General features: G+C 40.2%; 2 protein-coding genes across 3 annotated transcripts in view; both read right to left on the bottom strand.

Annotated features, from left to right (window-relative positions):
• Nucleotides 1-16,681, bottom strand: part of SNRPF (small nuclear ribonucleoprotein polypeptide F) — a 273,142-nt gene that overhangs the window by 199,608 nt on the left and 56,853 nt on the right. The window lies entirely within an intron of this gene.
• VEZT (vezatin, adherens junctions transmembrane protein) overlaps nt 14,906-16,681 on the bottom strand; it is a 58,611-nt gene continuing 56,835 nt past the window's right edge. For both annotated transcript variants that reach the window (XM_065670804.1, XM_065670812.1), the window contains exon 12: nt 14,906-16,678. In XM_065670804.1, the coding sequence (XP_065526876.1) occupies nt 16,104-16,678 (575 nt within the window). In that variant the 3' untranslated portion in view covers nt 14,906-16,103. The remainder of the gene's footprint in view (nt 16,679-16,681) is intronic.

Here is a 16,681-nt window from a genome sequence, read left to right as displayed (position 1 = left end):
GCCAGAAAGATACCCCATAGAAGAGAAAGTTCTTATTCATGGCATAAAATTCCAGCCTGTGAAGGTCACATGCTGCAGAATGCCATAATGGGAGTGACAGGAATTTGAAAAACACTGGAAAACTTTGACTGGTAACATTTATGTGTTATGCAGGCAAAGCAAAGCTTCAAACATACTCGAATTTTATGCTTGAAGGCACAAATTTATTGCTTGTGGTGGAAGGAATAATGAAATTCCTGCGTGTCATAACATCACAGAGTCAACCAGGTGAATTGTAATGGAGAGGGCTGCAGGCTTCTGACAGCAATGGTGATTGCCAGAGGCAGCTGTTTCATTTATATTCCCTTAGGAAAGTTTCAATGCATTGTGTATTCATGCATCAGAACATCTTTGGAATAGATTTATCTACCCCTTCTATCAGCCTCTTCATTTTGTACAATTACAGAACATACGTATCAGAGGACAGCAGTGTTATTTTCAAAGCATTCTGAAGGCAATCCCACAGCGGCCAAAGGTTCCTTCCCTATTGCTTGTCGTAGTTTTCATCATTAGCCACATTGAAACATTCAGAGCTGTAAATGAAACAGAACTGGTATGCACCCCACCACATTTTGGTGGTAGGATAATGCCAGTGGTTAAACAAAGCCAACATGAGACAAGTGCTTCCTCATCCACGTGGAAGTGAAAGGCACTTACATGGGCTAACACCACACATAAGGGCTTGCAGCAGCAAGAGTAAGCTAATTCAGATGATCTGTATGGGGAACCCAAAGGCTGGAACAGACCAAGGGATGACGACCAAACCAGAGCACAAAGCATATGGAGCCCAGGCAGTAAGCTGGGCTGGAAGTGGCTGGAGGTTTCTTCTCTCTGTGCTCCCATCACAGGCAAGGAAAGAGCACGCAGAACTGAGGGAGAATGATAATAGAGACATACAGAAGTATGAGAGACTGGATGTCAGATTGGGAGGATCTGCGTAAGGAGAAATACGATAGGGAAGTTAAGACCAGCTATAGGAAGCAAGGGGGGCATTGATCATGAAAAAAGTAAGAAGCAGGAAAGGAAACATATGTACAAGTATGAGGAAGAAACTGAAATGAGAATAGGAAAATCAAGAGTCAGGAAAGTCAGAACAAATGAGTTAACAGTTTGCCTCAAGGGAAAACCACACAGACATAAAGGGTACATGTAGCCAGAGAATCAGTAGCTGAGGCCAAATGCATTTCCACATGCTGACATCCACTCAAAACTGTACCTTAAGGAGAACTTACAGAATTCCCTTTGTTATGATGCTGATGCTGTTCACAACGCCGGATTTAAGCAAGGGAGCGGAAACATGAGGATCTGTGTCATAGTGTAACATGTATTAAACTGTCCATCACTTGCAAACCTGCAGTGCTGTGAGTGCTCCTCTCACACTCAGGTGAATAGAGCTCTTCATAGTAATGAGAGAAACTGCTTGACTGAAAGAAAAATGTTTTGGAGCTGAGTAAAACTGTGCCATCATAATAACTTCTGCCTATAAAACTGAAAAATGCATGATGTAAAATGTTCTTTTCCCCTCTCAGTTCCCCACAAATAAAAACAGTGTTCTATGTCATGTGGTTATATTACTGGTTATATTACAGATGGATGCATGTGAGCATAAGATGAAGACAATTCAGTGGTCCTCTGGATTTTCTTCTAGTGAACACATCCATTGTTACTTGAATAAGCATTACCCTGAGGTATTCTAAATGGCTTGACTTGGAGTCCTGCATGCTGAGAGCTTCCATGAAATAAGCCAGATGTTTCCAATTGTATAGCACTGGGAACATCCCACAACACGAGCAGCTCTGGACAGGACATCGGCTTAAGTGATCCTCATAGTTAAATTCAGTGAAGCCAATTTTCACTTAAACAAAGGCTCCTTTACACTGCTAGAACAATGACACCGGCCTTCATGTCAGTGAGAACCTGGCCCAACTATATCACTGTTTCTGTATTGACTAAGAAAAGGCTGATGCTCTCACCTTCGTTCTTACATCTAATATTTCAACAGGCTTTTCTTCAGTCCCTAATTCTGAGATCACCCATATGTTATATCTGTTTGGAACCGTCTTCGCAACATGCTGGAAAAGTGTTTATCCCTTCTTGAACTTCCTCTGGTAATTTTGACTCTGGGGACATTAAAGCCAAACGACTCAACCCAACAAACGGATCCAAACCCAGTGCAAACTTTCTAAAAATCCATAAGGCTGCCTCCTTGCATTCGTTGAGGTCTTACTACAAAATACATCCTTAATTTGACTTGTTTAAGAATTCTAAGTGCTAGCACAAAACGGAATTTGGCTTTTAACTCACGTGTTTTGTTGAGGATGTCACAATAATATCTGCAAGTGCCAGCCTTGGGAAACATGCAAATGATTGAGACACCATGAAACATATTTCAGAATCAAAAGCAAGCCTGAAATTGTGCAAACAGAGTTGGAAAATGAGTTGGGATCTTTCTGAACAGCTCTGAATTAGCTTTAGTCTCCTGATTTACTCTTGCAGGGAGGGAATATTGCTGAAGCATCAGATTTTGACCACATTTTAAATCGTTATGACTTCAGACCTCAGGCCTAGTTCATTCCCATACGTTTATAACCACCTGCCAAATGACCTTGGTCACCTTTCTTTTCCAGAAAACTGTTTCCAATGAGATAAAGTGTTTAAACAGGAAGGTTCATTGCTACTTATAAAAGTTTAGGAGTAGGAAATCTTACTTCTGTTTTCCTTCTTTTACCTCCTTGGTAGCACAAAAGAAAAGGAATAAAAAATATTTCGTTAATATACGCAAAAGAAAAACAAACCAACCACCCCACAGCTGTTCATTCCTATACCTAATGTATTTGTCTTCATCTTTAAGTATGTCATGGCATGCCATATCTAAACTGAAACATCACCGGGATGAAGGGTGATGCGTTTTGGTAGTCCATGAAGCAGCATCGAAGTGCTGTTTTATACACTCCAGTACGCTGTGTTCTGAAATCTTGGGAGGGATAGACAAATATGAGTGTTATTTTTTAATTTCTTCAATGAAATAAAGTATTTTATACAACAAAGTCCTGAACAGTGAAAGCTGTAATCCATAACAAAGTTGTAAGTCAGGCTACCTAACAACCTTCTTTCTCTGTTTCTCAACCTGTCCTCTTCATTTAGAGTAAGAGGTTGCTCTTGCCAATTCTGCAACTTTTTGTTCTCTTCTTTGGCAGATGCACATTCAAGGAAAGCTGCTCTTTGCCAACTATATTTTCAATGGGTACAGCAAGTCAACTAAAGACCTTCAAATAGCTAAGACAAGGAGTGATTACCTCATAGGTTCTGTCTTCCAAGTGATTTCAAGTTCAGGTATTATACTTTCCATCATCATGGTTTTTAATCACTTCATTCTGAGACCTTTGGCTTCTTTGTTCATTTTCTTAAATATAAAGCACCATGACTCAGAGCAGCCACTACAGCAGTATCAATATCAAAGCATTTGCACCTTTTTGGTATGTTTACAAGTTCTCCATCTTGTATATTCCTTCCTGTCCCACTCAGCAGTTAGGACTGTCTAACCCAAACTGCTGAGCTATAGAATCTTTACTGGCAGTTACTGGCAAGGAGGGAATAAGAAAACAGAGGTGATGGTCCTGGGCACTTCCTCCATTTCTTTTGTGCACGCCTGACTAACACTTATTTGTTTTATGGGCTGTTATATTTGCTTTTTGGCACCATCCATAAAAAATTAATTGCAATTAAAGGGCCAATTACTTTAGTCAGGTGTCTTCTGGCAACTACCTTTCTTCATTTAATTAATAGTTGCAGGGAAGCTTTAGAAGCATAACCTGGAGAACTAGCAGCAGATGGTCACATACTTCACAGCTGGATACTGAGCATACAGCTCATGGAGGGAGCATTCCCAGGAGCTAAAGCACATGATACACTAGTTAGCTCTCTTGTGGAAGCTTCCAAAGCAGAAACAGACAAGCAGAAAGGGGAAATAACTGCAACTTTGGCAATTTGCTTATCACATAGCTTTTGGGAACCATATCATTATTTTTAATTTAGTGGTGCCTGGTATGGTTGCAAAAGTCGCTACCAATTTAACCAATATATCTTGCAGGGTGTGATGATGATGATGATCATCTATTAAACTACTCTTAAAAGCTGAGAAGCAGTTGACAGCAGTGGCAGCAAAGAGCAACACAGGTTATAGCCCACAATGAAGTGTGCAGTCTTTTGCTGAGCTGCTTTTGGCTAGCTTTGGCAGTTTACAGAAAGTCTGTTCCTTTCTTGTATTTCTTTTTAGCTTAACAAAACTGTATTTCATTTATATTGAACAACAGCAGAAAACAGCACATACCAGAGGTGTAGTACATTCTTCCTTAAATACTACCACTGGGATACTCCACAGGGTTCTTTTCATGCACAGACTGTAAGCAGAGGAGTGGGTGCAAGTGGGGGCACAACTCCAGTCTGAATGAAGAAAGGGTGATGAAGAGTCTGAGAGAAAACCAAGGCTAGGTGACAAAACTATTTCCATAAACACTACTATAATTATAAAGGTGGTGCTAAACATGTGATTCATTTAATCTTTCAGTAAGTGTCTAATTGCAGATGAAATAATAGGCTGTCCAAGAGCAGATGCTCCTGGTGTTTTCCCTCTTGCCAAATGATCTTCCAACCTCAAAACCTGCCAAATACTCAACACATAGGTGCATGTGCATGTTCTGTTCACTGGCTTTATTTTAGTATCTTGGGTCCATTGTAGTGGACTTTCGAACTCTTTCCTCCTGCATATTATGTTGTGGAGCACAAACTATTGAGAATACAGCTTTAGGTCAAGGAAGATCGTGCACTGATAAAAAGGGATTAGCATCAGTGAACCAGGAACAATCTTGCTTTTCAGTGGGAGGAAGAAGCACTATCACGTCTCAATCTGTTCACGGAGTAATTTCTTGGGAGATGGCATTTTCTTGTTTGTACATCAGCTGTTTCTCTAACAGAAGTGAACAGGTCTTACCCTGCATTCATTTTTGCTTCATCTAACTGAAAGCTGAGTTAAGCATGGGGACAGCACAGAGAACTGACTGAACTTGAAGGCCACATTTCTAGGAAATAAGTGCCTTTTAGATACTTCTTCCAAATCTCTCTCCTCAAAACTTGCTTCACTCAGGAAGACCACCGGTTTCTTAGCATATGTCAGCAGAAGTAACCATCCATGAGACTTACAGACTTCCTCTCTCAGTACATTTCTTGTGTCTTGTCCATTTGTTTATGCCATGGGTATCTCTTTCTGGTTTCTTCTTCACTATCTTAAAGAAGTATGGACTAAGCTGCAAAATAACCCTACGAAAGCTTAATGCAGTAAAACTGATTACATGTTGGGGTTAGTGGAACAATATAATGGAAGTCTGAATGGCTTTTTAGGACTGGTCTGGCTCCATCTCTACTAGACCAGGTTACCTGATAATGATGTATTTCCAATATGAAGCAGCACAGTAAAAGGATGAGAAGAACAGGTTTTAATGACAGAAAGGAGAAATACAGCAATACAGCTGATACAAAAAAGTACACAATATAACACAAATGTCTAATAAATTAGCAGAGAACTTGAGAAACAGGAAGAAAGTTTTAGATGGTTGAAGAAACAGGCTTGCTCAAAAAGATACAATCTTAAGTCTTCATAGATATTTATATACATTCTTGGCAGTATAGGAAACATACAGTTCTTACATAGAAAATATTGACTGTCTGAAGTGGTAGTATCAATTCCTGAAGAGTATTTTCATATGGTACATTATGAAGAATACACACAGGCAATTTAGCATTCAAAACATCTCCAAGGACAGGAAAACATTACAGACCCCCCTTGGTAGACAGGCTTCTCCTAATAGCAGCAACTGGAACTGTTCAGTATTCCATATGAAACCAAACAAACCAACCTAGAAATAGCAAAAAATAAGCAAGACCTTTTGTACTGCACAACCAATTATGCACTGATTAGGCAGCAAGATTCAATACAAAAGAATAAATACTTCTGCCTCACCAAGCTTCCCCTTGCCTTTCGTTATTTCCTTTCTTTCCCAGTCATCTCTAAGCTTTCCTTCAAGGGGATATGAATAGGTGAGAGTGAGCCATGCCTAAGTGAGAAGAGTGGTCAACTAACTGTTAACCTTAAAACCAATACAGGGAAAGTTTACAGGAAGAGGTGTACATCAGCCACAGCTCCTAGCATCAGCAGAACACAGCCTTTGTTCTAATAATAACATCTAAGCGTTATGAGGGAGCATTATGAGGGGAGCCACAAAGCTTCCGATAAAAGGAGCCAGTCTGTACTGTTGTCACTATTTTGGCACTTCCAAAGCATACAAAGGCTGTTTCTTAGGAGCCACACAGCTAGACAAGCAGAAGACATCTCCTGCAGAGTACCTAAGCCCAGTTCCTAACTACCAGTCTCCTCTTCCTAAAGCCCCCAATTCCTAGCCATTTATGTGATGCTAAATGGGACTTCACTAATAGTTGCCACATGGTTGCACAGTATATGGGTCTCTGAAAGACAATGGGAGGTGCAGCTGGAAGCATCTGACACACAGAAAGATGTTCTTTCTTCAGTCATTGCTTATTTAGACAAAGTAACCAGGGTTCATTACTAAAGTGCTTGTACTAAGGAGCCAGCAAAATATGCTGCAGAAACTACTGCCAGGATTGCTTAAAATTAATTTCATCTAAGGGATGAAAGAGGAATTAAAATAAACTTCTCTATAAAAGATCAAAGTGCTGATACAGCATGTATGTATCCCTGTAAAAGCATTCCTTGTTCCATTCAATCATTACTTATTGAAGGATGGATAAGCCACATCCACGCCACCTAGGCGGCTGTCAGGGATACAGGATAAGGAGAAAAAGTGATACATGCAGTAGTGAGGCAGAATTTTACTACAGATGCTGAAGAAATAATAGCAGCCAAAAGGACATTGAAAGTGATTAACATGACAATTGAGAAAACTACTTCTAAAATGGGGGAAAGCCAGCCAAACACTTAAATAAATGGCTTAAAAATGATCCTGGTTATGCACATCACCAAATATGTAAAAAAAGTCCTTAGGTCCTGATTGATAACCATGGGAAAAAGGGAAAGAAGTGGGAAACAAAGAAAAAGAGAAACAAAAGGGTTTGGGAAAATATCCCACACAAGAAACCCTGTCGCAGAGAAAGGGCAGAACTCGGGAATGTCTTCCTGCCACTGCCTGCAATGCAACCCAGACCCTGAGTCCTTGGAGCCTTAGCACAGCCAGCCATCAGGCTTCATGCCTGCTGATCTAAACCTGCTGAGGTGGATCTCACCAGCTGTGTTTAAAGAAGCATCAGCAGTTGGCAAGGTAGGTGCAGTGGAGGCTTCCAGTGGATCCAAGCTACATGGGTGTTCGGTGCAGCCGCAGGGAAGAGATACAAAGATCGGCTTACGTACAGCTTGCACCCCAGCACAGGACCGAGTCTTTCTGTGGAAATGAAATGTAGGTAAAATAGAGGCTTTTTTAAAGAGCTGCTGAAGACTGCCAGTCTGGTGAAGGTTTGCTGTCTCCACCTCACACTGAAGAGAAATTGTGGGTGCTTCCCAGTGTCTGCAGACTTCAGAGTGTGTCACATGTGATTTCCCTCTGTAGCCCTGCCAGAAGTCTCTTGCTGTAGTTTGTTCTTTTGAACACTTCCTCTAACATTTTAGCTCTCATTTATTAACCAATTAAACAGCAACTTATCAAGATTCTTTTCTTTCCCTTCCCTGTGGTTTCCTTGGCAATCTATGCTGCCTTTAGCCCCTGTTTTGGGAAATGCCAAGACTTAACAGGCAGGAAATGTTGAGGAACATGTATTTAAAGGGTGGCTACAAAGAAGCAGGAGACTCCCTTTACACAAGCAGTCACATGGAAAAGACAAGGGGTAATGGGCACAAGTTACTGCTGACAATGGTAACAGTCAGTCATTGGAATAATTTCCCCAGGGAAGTGTTGGACTCCCCAGTGTTGGACACTTCTAAGATCCAGCTGGACAGGGTGCTGAGACATTTAGTCTATATCATGCTTGCCTAGAAGAGTTGGACCAGATGATCCTTGAGGTCCTTTCTAACCCGGTATTCTGTGATTCTGTGATTGTTTACGTGTTTAAGAAAGGGCAGACTGACACACAGGCACTCACAGCAGCTCACGTGCAAAGCCTTGGTAAGAGAAAAGAAGGTTAAATAGCTTTTCTATGTGAAATTTATGCGAAAAGGGTGTAAAACCAGTGTGCCTTTTAAATACTTCCACCCAGCCTGCTTGGCAGAACAGAATTCAGTTCTTTTGCCATTAGATAGCAAGAATTAGGATTTTGTTTACCTACTAAGTAACTGGAAAGTTTGATATGAAAAAAAACACCTCTTTGCTAGACAAGCCTTTCAACGTGATACCTGGCAATGCACAGGTACAGTATGAAGTGTGTCTATGTATATAAAGAAAACACACAAACCCCTCAAATTAAGAAACAATGCATTAATGCCGCTCAATATAAATTCAAAATGGTTCAATTCAGGGGATATTTAGTAGTAACCATGTTCTGACTTGCTTTCTGAGAGTGGGAAAGGTTCAAGCACTACTGCTGGATCCCAGAGCTTCCAGAGCTCAAAGCTAGGCAGCTGTGGGGCTAATGCACATGGGCATAGCAGCTGGAGAGCGTGTTTTCACCCCCTACTGCAGGAAGTAAGCTTGTTTAGGAGAACACAGACTCAGCTGTAACTGTGTCACCTTCCTGTGGGAAAGAACAAGTAAAGCTCCTGTAATGAGGAACAGAACACGTGTTCCAAGGATCAGCCTCCTTGAGGAGACACTACCATATTATGATCGTTCTGGAAGTGAATGTTCTGAAGTCCAGGAGGGAACAGGAGGGCCGGATTGAAATGTAGGTCAAAGCTCCCGGGAAGAAAAATCGGGACAGACAAGCTACCGGCCCTAAGAACCCTTCTGTTCGTGAGCTTGTGACTGGGAACATGCAGCAGTGCCTTGGTGCAGATTCTCTCTAATCTCTGCCATTTCATAAAGTTTTGACAACTCGTTCAGAAATGAAGGGAAAAAGTGGCCAAGTTCCTAAAGATCTGGCCACAGAATGCAGAGAAGAACTGAACACTGCTAAGAGGGAAGAGGGAGACCACCAGAGGAAAGAACTGACCAAGCAAAAAATGGAGCTTTGAAAGATACCCACAGTCATCAAGCCTGGCTTAGCACCCCCCATTGTCAATCACCTCAATACACCCCTCCCCACAGTGCTCAAAGCAGAAGGGCTTCTCCAGCCCATGTGCTCAGGCTCTGGCTTTTGCACTGTGGCCACTGATGTTTAAACCTCTACTAGAGATATATTACCTGGTGTATTAAAGGCTAGTACCTACGTGATAAACAAATAAACCAAACCCCTCCACAACTGGTTTGTGTGGCCTACGAATAGGAAGGCTGGGAAAGAAAAGGTTTATGAGTGGGATGGCATAGGGCATGAATGCTGCAATAGAGCAAGACAGAGACGCAAAATGCTTGTGAGCCATCCTGCTTCTGTATAGGTTTCACTCAGCACTGTTCCATGATCTCTATAAGCTTTGCAGACCTTGAGCACACAGGTGCATACAGACTGTGAACACTCATGGCAGGACATTAAAAGTGAGTACAAAGCGAGCATGTCATAGCAAGCAGTGCAGGAACAGGCAGCATGAACTTGTTTAAATCTGACCAGCTGTGGCTTTGGATGAAAGACCTGGAGGACAATTCATAGATTTCTGGCTTTTATCCCATAATACATTTATAGTATTTTTTTATTAGTAGTAGTATAATAAAACTCATTTATGGTGCTTCTATTGGGACCAAATGCACAATTCTCTGTTAGTAATGACTCCAGAAGATCCTAAGCACTGAGTTTTTTCTTTTTCGTTATTTAGGAATGGATCTTTTTTTAATAGCACAAAGTAACGACAGCATTGGTCACTCTGTTTGGAAATTTGAGATGATTTTCAGTTCACTTCCATGCAGCTGAAGAAGGTCAGGAAGCAATCTTTAAATATTAAGATTTGAGCACAATTCAAGCCAACTAATGACATTTATTTTGGGACCTTGTACTAGAACTACATTCTTTCGAAAACACAACTGGTGTTTTTCAATAAGTCAGAATGACTTATAAAAGCCAATATACACCAAAAATGTGGCATAAATTTGAGCCACTATATACTATTGTTTTCATTTTGTGGTGCCTGCCTTCTGTTTCAGTTCTCGAGTCAAGTGGGGAAGCCAGTATACATTTCTAGATCTAGTCATAGAATCATAGAATCATAGGATTGGAAAGGACCTTAAGATCATTGCAATGCTGAAGATCCAGAAGAATCCAGCTGTGTTACACATACACACACACAAAGACTTTGTGTATTATTTTAAAATCAGAATCTCTTGTGAGTGTTGGTAAAGGGAGAGGACTACTGGTGTTGGAGGGACCAGAAGGATGAAAACAGTCAGCAGAAAAAAACATGCACAATAACTCCAGTTTTACCGGCAGTATAATAAACAGTTGGTAGAGACTCTGTGGAATAAGACACAGCAGACCTTAACATTAAAAGCTGAGAAGGTATAAAGGTCAAAGTATGCTGAGCATGTGAAAGAATTCAAGTTTTGGTCCTATGCAACCCTTTCAAAATAAGCCACTTAGAAGCAGAGAAACAAACTCCTTTTCCTCATCCACTAAATTATAATCACATCTTCCAAATCCTATGTTCAATTCAGAAAGTGTAATGTGGGCTAATAGAGCATTCAAGTTGTTGAGTCAAGTTTTATTCTGACAAATTTGCCAATAACATAAGAGATGGCAATATGAAAGGTGAGGCAGAATATCAGTAACAGTTGCATACTGATCTAAAGCTCAAACTATACTGTTACATCTGTCTACAAAGCACAGTTCATGGTACGTAGATTTCAGCCCTACCTATGGCCTTGTCTTATTATCACAGCTACAGTACCATTACCAATTATGTGATTAGTGCACAAATTTCCAAATCAAATAAATCAAAGTGTATTTTTTGGCATTTAAAATTCAGGGTGGTAAAAACACATATGTGAAGGAATTAACTGTCAAGAGAATATAAATAAATCACACCTCCAAGCATCTTAAAAATTAGCCACAGAAGCCTTCAGTTTGACCTGACACCCACATATTCACCAGCATGTTTCTTGTGTGATAATATATTTTGTCATACATGCTTATTCGTCAGAGACCAGAACAGCTCTGAAAAGTCAAGCTGAAATTTAAACAAGCGCTGTTTGGCATCTTTAGTTTGTGTTAGACCAGGTGGCAGCTGTTGGAAGATCATTTTGATTTAACAACTTTGTGTTTTGTTAGCAAAGAAAAACATTGTCCAGCCAAATCCTGCTGACAGTGAATAAATATTTCTCCTCCGTAAGACCAAATATTTTCATTTGTCACCCTGCTAGCTAGGGGTAAAAGATCTGAAAAAGTTTTTTCCCTGTATGGACTCAACTATATTTGAATGGTTCAGTGTTTTACGGGAGGTGATTATTACTCCATACTCAGCACTGCTGAGGTTATGTCTGAAGTACTGCCTCACACTTTGGTCATTATACTTCAAAAACTGGACAGATTTCTAAGGAAAGCAACCAAAAGGTGGAAAACTGTGGAAGGACTGCGAGAAGTGGGCTTGCTCAGTTTAAAATAGAAAGTTAAAAACCATTATTGACAAATCCTCTTGTTTGTAGAAGGTTGTAATAAAGATGAGCACATACTCGTATTGGGACTAGTAATAACCATCCAAACATGAGACTGGACAAAATTATGGAAGAGAATTCCAACAGGAGCTGTTCAGCTGACAGCCACCACCACTGGCTCACCAAGTCCCAAAGCCACACATTGTTAGGGAGTAGCCTCAGGAAACATCACTACAGGATCTCCCTTTTCTCATACTCTGCCCTCAGCATCTGCTATTAGTCCCTGTCACAAACAAGATCCTAGAGTAGCCTGACGCTTTACACTGACCAAGTGCCTTTCTCACACTGCCCACAGATGAGAGAGGACAAAACCCTGTTAATTCTGAAGAGCAATTAGCCCTGGAACAAGCCACCTGCAGAACAAGAGCAGCCCTTTACTAAACACCTGAAAGAACAAGGGCAGTTCAGTATACTTGACTCCCTGTTTAAAAAAAGAAAGGAAAAAAACTATGCTTACTCCTCTGTCAGGAGTAAAACTCTCTCTTTATTGCAACCAAAAGCAGAAGCCTTCACAGTTGTAAATCTTGCTTTCAGCTGACACAGGCACATTTGATTCAGTTTGAAAGATGCTCTGTTATCTGTAATTCTCAAAACTTGCACCACTGTTTCATTTGTGTCACAAAGACATACAGTTAAAAAAGGGACAAGTAATCTTCTCACAAATCTCTGCTCCCATTTAAGCGTTTACTAGATCTTTAGCTGTGAAGTTGTGACGTAAAAGATGTAGTGCTAGACTGCAATCCAACCTAAGAAGCAAACACCATCATTGCAGTGCATTCCAGGTAGCACAGGAGGAGAAGACATTAGTTAACGCTGTGTAATTACTTGCTCCTTTACAACTTCAGAGAGCTGCTAATTGGAATGGAATAGGGAAAATGCATTTATTGTTAGCTCTGCTCTTCGCAAAGAATTCTGGCTGCTGATTGCCTTTGGCATAACCATTATTTAGTATGGATTTCCTGCTTAACGTTTCAAGAAGTTAAAAGCTCTAAGTAAATGTTCTGCTTTTACAAAAATCCCTTTTTAAGGTAACAAGCCAAAGAATACAAGAGACAGCACTCCGACCTCGACACGCTCAATATATTAACACAACTCTTTAGTGCTAAATGCACGCTTCAGTGTGTTCATATGTATTATTTTAAGGGCAACAATAAATTATGATTGCCAAGAAATGTGTCAGGTTCTTGAAGGAATCTACAGTGCACACACACAGTCCTTTCCAATGACATAATTATGAGGAAATCTGATTATAAAAGACTATTTATATGTAGATGGCACCTGGCTGTCAAATCAAGGGAGGCCATGCTTTGTGTGCTGTATGCTGTCAGCCATGTTTTTCTGGAAGGAGAATATTAAATAAATCAAAACAAATGACCTGATGGCTGTTATATATAGATGTGATGAGAGGCAGAGAAAGCAAGCGAGCCCAGGTGTTCGTATGTGCTTCTAAGTAAGTCTTCTTCTAAGACTGCATTACGTAAAATGATAGGAAATCAGCTAAGTCGCTTGTAGAAAATCTATTTGCTCAAACTAGGACCAGAACTTGCTCTAAAAAGTCATCCTTTGTTCATGTCCATTTCTAATGTCAAGGCTGTAATTTCCCACTACACCATCTTTGCCAACAATAAACAATCCTAAGGCTCACATCAGCAACACCCATTCTGGGCTGATACAGCTGCTGGGAGATAAACACTCTGAACTGCATCACCACAATACTAACAATGAACAGCAGTCCCTAAAAAGGGTGGGGTTTTGACCCCAAGTGCACTCATGAGCCGGTTGACAACATGGCCACAAAAACCTGTGTTGACCCAGTTGATGAGTGGAAATGAACAGCGAATGACATATGGGGTTTCTTAGGCCAGTTTCATTACCAAGACCCATGTGCCATAAAACTAGGTCCCAAGTGAGCCACCAAACTTTTGCTAAGGACTGCAGCAAAGCAGTAAAGAGGTGGCAACCTTTATAAATGTGAGATCTGGAACCTATTTTAGCAGCAATGCAAAGCCCTCAGGCTGCTACTGACTTAATCCAGAACAATGGGGACAGATAATTTGTGTCCTAAATCTGGTAATTTTTCCAGGTTGGTATCATAGCCATACACATTGTAAACTAAGATTTGGATCCCATGGGAAAAGTTCAGGAGTATCATTTCTGGGATACACAACATCAGATCATGAGATACTGGTAGATGAGCTCATACAAAAATATTAATGGAGCATACGTTTAGGCAGTCAGAACGATTAACTAGGAACAAAAAATATCTGGGCACTTTGTGAACTCAAGAATCTCAAGTCCAGGATGAGGAAGACTTTTTTTTTTCAGAAGCATGGACAATGCTTCAAGCACAATTTATCCAAAGCAGTTGTTCTAGACTTGAGAAAAAAAAATTGCTTACCACAGAGAAAATAAAACAGAGTTTTACCATCTTAGCCTAACCTTTTCAGGTTACAGAAGAATATAATACTAAGAGGAGGGTTAGTGTCTGAATACACTATGAGAAAGACCCTTTTTGTTTCCTTTACAAGTTCCCCAAGACATCATCCATTCAGCTTGCAGACACACAAAACTAAGGGCACAAACACAGTGTTACTGGTTAATGAAGAATGGCAAAACATTTTCTTCCACAAATCTGTGTGTGAGGGAGAAGACAGGCATTATATTGTTAAAGAACAGTGTAAGTCACATATTCCCTTCTCTATCATTTGATATTTACCAATTTAGTCTGTGAAAAAATCCACATATTTAACAGTGTTCATATAAAATCACTACTAAAAGAGAGGGAGGTTGAAAGAAAGCACTTGTTTTCTGACATACAGTCAAGATTTCCACCCTAACCTGCTGACCTTCATTAGCTTCCCCACTTCCCACCCTAGGAAAAGATATTGCCCAGAACCACTTGCATCTAACCCCCCCTTTATTCTATAGAATCAGCAAGAGACAATAAATTTCCTAAGGAATTGATGAGGTGCTTTGTGACTGGGAATGTATCCAGGTCCAAGCAGAGTATTCCATACAAAGAGGCAGCTCTCTCGCCATTTGAGACGTGAGACCTTTGCTTCATCTTGTGTCGGGGGCGAAAGGAAGAGAAGGCAGTGAAACCATTAACCAGCCTCTTTGTGGGGTAAGCACCGGTTTACTGCTCCTCATAACACCACGACAGGGAAGAAATCAACCCACATAACACCGAACGTCCATATTCAGTGTCAACTAAGTTACAAGATACACCATAAAAAAATACACAATTCTTGTTCTCTCATGGATTCTTGATCACACAGGTTACAGTTGTGATCTAAAGGAAAATGACACAACAATAGAGAAAACCAAGTATGCTGTTTAAACAAAATACTGTTAAACACTCAGATAATTTTGCTGTAAGAAAATTACTTTAGGACATACACAAAAATGTACACTCGATCATTAGATCAAATGAAACAATTATATTAAGGTTCAGTTTACAAAAGGTTAACAAATAATTAGTAGCTGCTTTAATAAATAGGTATTTACTTGTCATCTATTATCAATCCAACAGATAGCTTCTAGCTGTCTATAGTACTTTCTACTGGTGTGCTTACAGCCCTCCCTAACACATACTACACATTTCTCTAACATGAATTACAACTTGTAGAAATTATTTATTAACCCTTCATAAAATTCTAAGTAAACCTTAATATGAAGCATGACTACACTAGTTCAGCCCCATGCCCCAGGACACATCAAATACTAGCTCTTTCAAGTTTTTATTTAAAATTCTACATTTTCGTTGGGAGCCACATCACTAGCCACAGAATCACAAATGCCCACGGTGGCTTAGCCAATGCACTGCAAACACAAGAAGTGAAACAAAAGTGGTGGTGGGAGATCACAGGGAACAGTTCAGGTTCTTCCAATAGAAATGTCCTGGCTTTTCTGCTGGAGCAAACATTGATACCACGACAACAGAACCAGAGAGCAAAAAAACCTGGAGTCTGACATAATTCAAGACATTGTTCTTCTTTCTTTTCAGAAACAAAACCCCACAATACATTATAATATAAATAAATAAAACAGAAGACACAAAAGTAAATTTCAAAACCTCCACTAGGATCTTAAAAAAGGGAACAGCCAACTTTTTCAGATGCAGCCTAAACTTCTCTTACCTTCAAATTTTCAATATACTTAGAAGTGTCCTATGTAGTGTATCAGACTTAGGGAACAGGATGTATTATATTTAGGTCTCCCTTTTTTTTCCATCCAGTATTTTCATCTTCAAACTCCCACCTTAGTTTTTTCCATCAAATTGCCTGATGTTGTTTAACAAAGTTCAGCTCAGACTTACATTTTGCCTTCACTTTCAGAACCTCTATCTTCATTCTGACAGTCCTCTACCAGGTCTTCACACTTCTGTGTCTTCTCTTCCTCCTCCTCCTCCTCCTCATCTCCAAAAGTCTCTTCTTGCATTGTAGTAAAAGTGAAAGACCTGGCAGCAACTTGCGCCGCCAGACCAGATGTGAAGTTTAAATCTGTTGATATGTGGAGCTGGGCTAGCCTATGCTTGATTTTTGAATGTAATGCATCCTCAGAGGGAGACTGTGAAACCTCTACTCCATCCATATTGCTCTGCTTGAGTTCTTCAACTTCCCCTTCATGCTGACAACACATTCTTTCTTCAGTCCCTGTAGAAATACCTTCATCAGCAGTACCGTCTTTTTTTCTCTCCATCTCAGGATCTTCATACAAATATTCAGTCCTGCTTTTATCAGCAGCATTCTCTTTTGGATTAGAGTCATTTTCTTCAGATTTATCACAATTTTGGCTGCAGTCCTGCTTTTCTGTATCTGAATTCATATGTGATTCCAAATTATTTAGTAGCTTCAGCGGCTCTACAGGAGACAAGGGTTTCACTGCAGCTT

Source organism: Lathamus discolor, chromosome 1, assembly GCF_037157495.1.
Source record: "Lathamus discolor isolate bLatDis1 chromosome 1, bLatDis1.hap1, whole genome shotgun sequence".
Classification (NCBI taxonomy): Eukaryota; Metazoa; Chordata; class Aves; order Psittaciformes; family Psittacidae; genus Lathamus; species Lathamus discolor.
The sequence above is the reverse complement of the archived record's forward strand: the minus strand, read 5'-3'. Positions and strand labels throughout refer to the sequence as shown.